This window comes from Gekko japonicus, unplaced genomic scaffold (genome assembly GCF_001447785.1).
Source record: "Gekko japonicus isolate JY-2015 unplaced genomic scaffold, Gekko_japonicus_V1.1 scaffold1619, whole genome shotgun sequence".
NCBI lineage: Eukaryota > Metazoa > Chordata > Lepidosauria > Squamata > Gekkonidae > Gekko > Gekko japonicus.
This window is the reverse complement of record NW_015175408.1, coordinates 370,406-377,265: the sequence shown is the minus strand read 5'-3', so window position 1 is coordinate 377,265 and position 6,860 is coordinate 370,406. Positions and strand designations below refer to the sequence as shown.

At 44.4% G+C, this 6,860-nt stretch overlaps 1 protein-coding gene across 1 annotated transcript in view; it reads right to left on the bottom strand.

The window, feature by feature from the left end:
* SMUG1 (single-strand-selective monofunctional uracil-DNA glycosylase 1) overlaps positions 1 to 6,394 on the bottom strand; it is a 15,201-nt gene extending 8,807 nt beyond the window's left edge. Inside the window, exon 1 of the mRNA XM_015425728.1 lies at positions 6,332 to 6,394. Coding sequence (XP_015281214.1) covers positions 6,332 to 6,359 — 28 coding nt within the window. The 5' untranslated portion in view covers positions 6,360 to 6,394. The remainder of the gene's footprint in view (positions 1 to 6,331) is intronic.
* Positions 6,395 to 6,860: the final 466 nt, after the last annotated feature.

Here is a 6,860-nt window from a genome sequence, read left to right as displayed (position 1 = left end):
GTCTCCCAGGAGGTGGCATTTCCCCAGCAGGTGAGCAGGACTGTCTAGGTCTCAAGTTTCGGTCACCTGATGTCATCGGTCCTTCTGCACCCATCACAAAGACACACAGTCTCATGCTTGAAATGATTCACATCAATAAATTATTAGCGACCGTGGTCTATACGACTGCGTATAGTTTGCTGTCAGTTGGATCCTACTATGTAATTCTGCGCCATTTATTGTGTCATGTTAACAATTTGATTCGCTTCAGTTCTGGGATTGTTTGTTTTTTTTACATTTCTAGTTAGTTCTACAACCCCAGTCCTATTTCATTATATACTGAATGTCCCATCTTGATTGTATTGACTCACTCTGTGTAATCCGCCTTGACTGCCAGTGAGAAAGGACTATAAATAATGTAAGTAAATAAATAAAACGAAAAATAAATAAATGTGTGAGATAGGAATCGACAGACATTCATCTGAACTATGAAGGAGGGAGGAAGAATACATTTTACACACAAATCTGAAGGCGATCATTATTTTTTTCTTTCGTGTATTTGATTTGCCTTTCTCCCCAGTGGGGATCCAGAGAGGCTTACTTCATTCTTCTTTCCTCCATTTTAGCTGCACAACCACTGTGCATGGCAGGCAGGTTAGGCTGAGAGTGTGTGACTAGCCCAAAGTCACCTAGTGAGCTTCCATGGTAGAGTGGGGATCCGAACCTGGTTCTCCCAGATCCTAGTCTGACCCACTAACCATTGCACCATGCTGGCTCTCAGCAGACCCTCCAAATACTATTGTTTAATAGGTACAGGGCCCAATTTAGTGTGGCACTTTTTAGGGCAGAAGTTCCAGCAAGTGAAGCTTCTCCTGATGTATATGTTAAAGGCACAGGGTCTCTGTCCACAAATGAAGCAGAAGTCTTGACTGAGGTTTCACCAAGAACTGGAGCTATATCTGTTCAATCATTCTTAGCCGATGAAATGCCAAGTTGGTTGCTTAGGCAGAAACATCTGCTACTTAAAAAAAACCCAACTATTGAGTTTTGAAATTTGAAAGCAAGAGGAATCTAGAATCTGTAACAAAGGGACCTATATTTGTTATGTGTACGATGACACATGCAAGAAAGCATTTTTGAACCTCTCTCCTGCTATTTATTACATTTTATCTGGCCCCCTCCCAAGGTGCTCAGAGCTGCATACTTGGATCTGTCCTGGCTTTCATCTTCACACCAACCCTGTGAGGAAGATCAGGGTGAGAGACAGTGACTGATCCAAGCCTCCCTTGAGCCTTCTGGCCAAATGGGGATCTCAACCTGCAAGATTTCACTTCTGATAGACGTGGCTGCTTATTATTTACAAATGTAACCCCTCAAAAAAAAGTCATGAGGGCTAGCAACATAGCTCTGGAGAAGAGACACCTAGAGACTGAAATTCCCAGGAAAGGACGATCTACTCCATCTGCTGCTGCAAAACCAAAACAGAGCACTGCCTCCTACAAAGTGTAAACTCAGAGGTAAGCCAACATTAGAACTTCTCCCCCATCATCCATTCTTGAAACAATTTGTGGAAATTTGCTTTCTAGAGTAGGACTAAAGTCCATATGGTGTGTGCTTGGGGGCTCTGCCACACTCGAGGGGGGATTCGGCCTGTACGGGCGTCCCATTTCTCAACAAGGTCAATGAGGGACAATTAAAGGATTAGTAAAAAGCACTGATGCCTGTGTAGCTTCTCCCCCCTCCCAAACTCATATAGTATTAGGGGGAAGGGGACATTATACACACACGAACACATGAAGCTGCCTTCTACTGAATCAGACCCCCAGTCTCTCAAGGTCAGTACTGCCTACTCAGACTGGCAGTGGCTCTCCAGGGTCTCACACAGAGATCTTTTGCATCACCCGTTGCTTAGTCCATTTAGATGGAGATGCAGGGGATTGAACCGGGGACATTCTACATGCCAAGCAGGTGCTCTGCCACCGAGCCACAACCCCTCCCCATATGTTCCCATCTTTTCTGAGGATACCATGTTACAGCACTGAACCAGAAGGTCCCAAAGCTTCAGAGACATAGAGTCTATTGTCTACTGTATTAGAAAACTAGAACCTGAAAGTCAGACCTGATAAAATCTTGCTTGAGAGATTCCCATGCCTGCTGCTTTCTGGATTCTACATAGAGTACCCTAGCATACTGCTGGATGGAAATGAAGCAGATTTGGAAAAGGGAAGGGGGGTGTGTGATTCCATCTGCAGTGTGGACTTGGTCAATGTCCTATAATGCAATCCTATGCAGTTAGGTCATTGTGGGCTTAGATGGGAGTCAATGTTCCCTCTAAGCTGTGGAGTCTTGTGAGCAAAACTTGTACTTTGTGAGCTAATGGCATTAAGGTTGTGAGCGAGCCATTTGGCTGCCGCATAAATTAGTTTGCTCTGGAGCCATCCTTCCTGAGCGAAGACAAAAATGTGTGAGCCGGAGGCTAAAGAACTATGAGCTAGCTCACACTAACTCAGCTTAGAGGGAACACTGATGGGAGTAACTACGCATAAGATTCATTTATTTGGATTTCTAGTCCACCTTCCCCCTGCACAGCTAGGCTCAGGGCAGATTAAAACAATAGGTATATAATAATAATTATACAGCAATTTAAATAATTAAAACATAATAATTAAAACATACAACAAACCAGATGGCAATTAAGCACAATTCATAGTCCCTGAGAAGGTTACCTGTATGAGTGCTCAGATAAAACCAAATCCTGGGCAAGTGGGCCACAACAATATAAAATAGATGATGCTAGGCAGAGCTGTGAGTCTGCTAAGTGGACCACTAAAAAAATTTCAATCTCAACACGCACATTATACACTTTCCACAGTTCAGGGGCACCAAACCAGCCTACCAAATCTAAATATGTTGCAGATACACTTTGGAATTAAGCAGTATGGATGGCCACAGTTTTCTTTCTCCTTTTTGCACCCGGATCTCAATGTGCAATAGTTTAAATGGCCTAGAGATAAGTCAGCTGTGCTCTCATGTTTCATAATGGGGGAAGCAGGCAAATTGATCAGTAAAAGGCTTTCAACAAACTGTTTCTGGGCAGGGTGATAATAGGCAGCTGTTATATGGGGGGGGAGTCTGCCTCTGCTGTATTTAACAGCTTACAGCACAGGCTGAAACGCCTTCTTTGAGTATTTCTACCAGAGGTTCTTTCCTTCTTCTCTTGAATGGTTAAAGTCAGGCAGGTTTTGCAAAATTAGCCTTGTTAGTCAGCAGGCACAGACACACAACAGCTGCAAAACAGGGGACAGGACATAACATCAGCTTCCTGAGAATTTCCGCTTGCCTTTTTAAAGAAGTCAAGTTTCTAGGCCTTATGAAGAAATGCTTAGAATTGCATGAGCAATGCCTGGGATATTTTCACAACCCAGGAATGGAAACCAGTATTTTCCAGGAAAATTTAAAGCAGAAACTTTCCTAGAAAGTTTAAATAAAGTTTAAAAAGAAGATACACTGTGTGCCTGGTGAACGTAAAAGCACTAGGTTTGCCCATGCTTCATATCCCACATTTAGCCCATCGAACATAACTGATTTGCAGCACAGCAGTCCTGACAACTATAAATAAATTTAGGCTGTGGTCACACAGTCATTTTGATCAGGTTTCACCACTGTTCCCAATCACATTTAAAAGGGCTGATCAGACAGCCGCATCTGTCTCCCATATCAAAGCGGACTCACCCTCACAATCCTCCCGGTTTCCTAGAGATTTTTACAACACCGGGAAAATCAAGTACTTTCCAAATATTTGTGCTGTGAATCTGGACAGCCAGCAGTCACTATGAATGCTCCTAGATCGTCTGAACATTCTTCTTGCGCTGAATTCCCCCCCCCCCAGCTTTCACTCTTGTGCGCATGATCAATCAAGCGCTGAATATATTCAATGCATGAACGTTCAAGTGCATATTTATAGACTCCAGCACTCAACTGTATGTCGGTGGTTCATTTTGTGCACTGTTCGGGGAACCCTGCAAAAACAAGGGAGTACAGTGCGTCCAAGTGGGAGTGGTGATTTGGCCATGCATATGCGCATGCAAAAAAAAAAAAATTAAATCGTGCCGGGCCGCCGCTTGGGCAGTGTAGCTATCTGGATGGTGCCTGGAGCCTCATCACGCGATTTTTTGATGCAAGCGGATCAGGGAGGGGTGTGTAATCATCCCAACCCACCAAAAAACACCCCCGATCAAATATATAGTGGGAACAAATCACAGTAAACTTGCCATGTGACCACAGCCTTAGTGTATTTACATATTGGGGTACAAACATTTTCTGTGGAAAAATACAGCATTGGAAAATCTCCTGTCTCACATCACTTGCAGCGGCGCAGGATTTCTAGAGCACCAATGCCAGGAATTCAGTGCACTGCCCCTCTCTATGGCCACCAGAAAAAAAATATTTAAAATATTAAGGAGTATTATTATATACAATACAAATAACCGTGCAAATGTTCTTAACGTATGCACATCACAGAGTTCAGCACATCTTGTTGTTTAGCTTGGGTTATCAGCAGAGAATTCAGATTTTTAAACACAGAGTTCACACAACCCTGCTTAGAGCATATGGTAGCATGCAAGAGCTCGCAGAGGCAATTCATTGCTTTAGTGTGACCAACTCAAAGAAGGGGGACCCTTCCTGCACCTTTAACAATTCTTCCAAATAGGGACTCACTTTTCTTTCCCCTCATGCATGAGAGGTAAAGGTAAAGGTTCCCTTGCTCGAAAGCCAGTCGAATCCGACTCTAGGGTTGCGGTGCTCATCTCCGTTTCAAAGCCGAAGAGCCAGCGCTGTCCGAAGATGTTTCTGTGGTCATGTGGCCAGCATGACTAAACACCAAGGCGCACGGAACATTGTTACCTTCCCACCGAAGTGGTACCTATTTATCTACTTGCAATTTCTTGCTTTCGAACTGCTAGGTTGGCAGGAGCTGGAACTAGAGATGGGAGCTCACTCCATCATGAGATCACTCCAGCATGAGAGGTAGCCGCTGCTAAAAGTCCCTCTTCTGTGCAATTAATGCAGACAGACCCAGTGCTCTCCTGCAGCTGGTGCAGCAGTTAAAAGTGTGAAACTAAGATCTGGGAGACACAGGTTCAAATCCCCACTCTGCCATGGAAACTTGCCAGGTGACTAAGGACCAGCCACTCGGGTCAGTCTCAGCCTAACTAATTTACCTGGGAGGGTAACATGGAGAGGAGACTGATGTATGCTGCCTTGAGCTCCTTGGGATGCAGGGTGGGATAAAAATGGTACTAAATAAATAAGACATTTTGTTATTTTTATTTTGCTGTGATAAACTGACATGGCTATTCCTCTGGAATTTGTATTCAGAAGAAAATCCCACTAGGGCTCAATGTAACTTACTCACAAGCATACTTAGGATTCTAGCCTGTACAATTCTTTGCACCTGGTCACCCTTCCTTATCTTTAAATCCATAGCCAGCCATTCCCCAGTTCCTCCTGTCTCTCTGATCTCGCTAGTGATTGGCTTTCCCAAGAGCATGTATTGAAAATAAAAACTATAATGACAAAGAAGAAGCGGCAAAGGAAGAACAGAAACAACAGCCCAACTCAGTATACTCATGGTAGGCACTAAAGCACAAACGTATAGAGACTGTGTCACTCAGCAGCTATTGGCTTAGGATCAGAAAGCAAGGAACCTCCGTGTTCAAACAGAGTATACCTCAGATTACAAGATGCTGGAGGCAAAGAATAGGAAAGTGCTAACTGTATCCCACTCCACACTTGTGAGCTTCCCAAGGACACTCGACCACCGTTAAGGGCAAAAGTGCTGGACTACACCGAGAGAGACTTTTCGTGTGACCCAACAAGCAACACGCAATTCGCTTTTGGTACTCTCTACCACAAGTCGTAGTGACGGCTTCTAGTTTGGATGTTGCTTTAAAAGGGGCTTAAACAAATATACGGAGGATAGGTACATCAATAGTCACGCTGGCTAAATCGAACCTCCATGTCCCGAGGCAGTAAACCCCTGAATACTAATTACTGGGGGGGGGGAGAGGGTCTAGGGGCGCATTGCTGCCCCCGCTTGCGGGCTTCCCGGAAGTGGCAGGCCACCGTGGGAAACAGGATAGAGTTTTGTTGCGATGCAGCTAGGCTTTGCTTAAGTCCTTATAAGGGACAGGGAGCTTCGGATCTTCCCCGGGAAAAACAGTCTTGCCAGCCATGAGGAAATTCATGCGGTCTAAAACACAAAAATACGAAATTAAGAGTGCCTATTTCAACTCCAGAACCCGCCCCCCCCTTCCCCCATTGTCTCTCCGTCGGATGCATGGCACTTTACCTGCAGCAGGCCCACCTTCCTCATGCATTTCATCTATAGACTGCTGGGAAGTGTAGTCTTTGCCTTCCCACGAGGTATTTTTGTCATTTGAGCTCGCTGTTCCTTCTTGTTACTACAATTCCCAGTGTCCATCGGGGGGGGGGACTTGCTGCGATATCTGGGGATGTAGTTCCCAGGCTAAAATAACGCCGAGTAAGGAATTTCCTTCCTTAGAAATGCTGGGTTTAGGCGAGGTTTACAACGCTGTCGTAGGTACTTACTGCTCGGAAGTAAGTCCCGCTATGTTTAATTGGGCATACTTCCATGAATTTGTAACATAACCGAAAAAAAATCAAATAAAAAAGAGGAAAGTCTAGATCAGGGTTTGCAAAGTGTCTATTCTTCCTCGCACCTGGAACCACGTAACTAGTGAACTGGATGTAATGGTGGAGAAATCCCGGAATTACAACTGATCTCAGACTACTTAAATCGCTTACTTATTATTTATTGAAAACATTTATTCCACACCTGCTGGGGAAAAGGGCTGTTT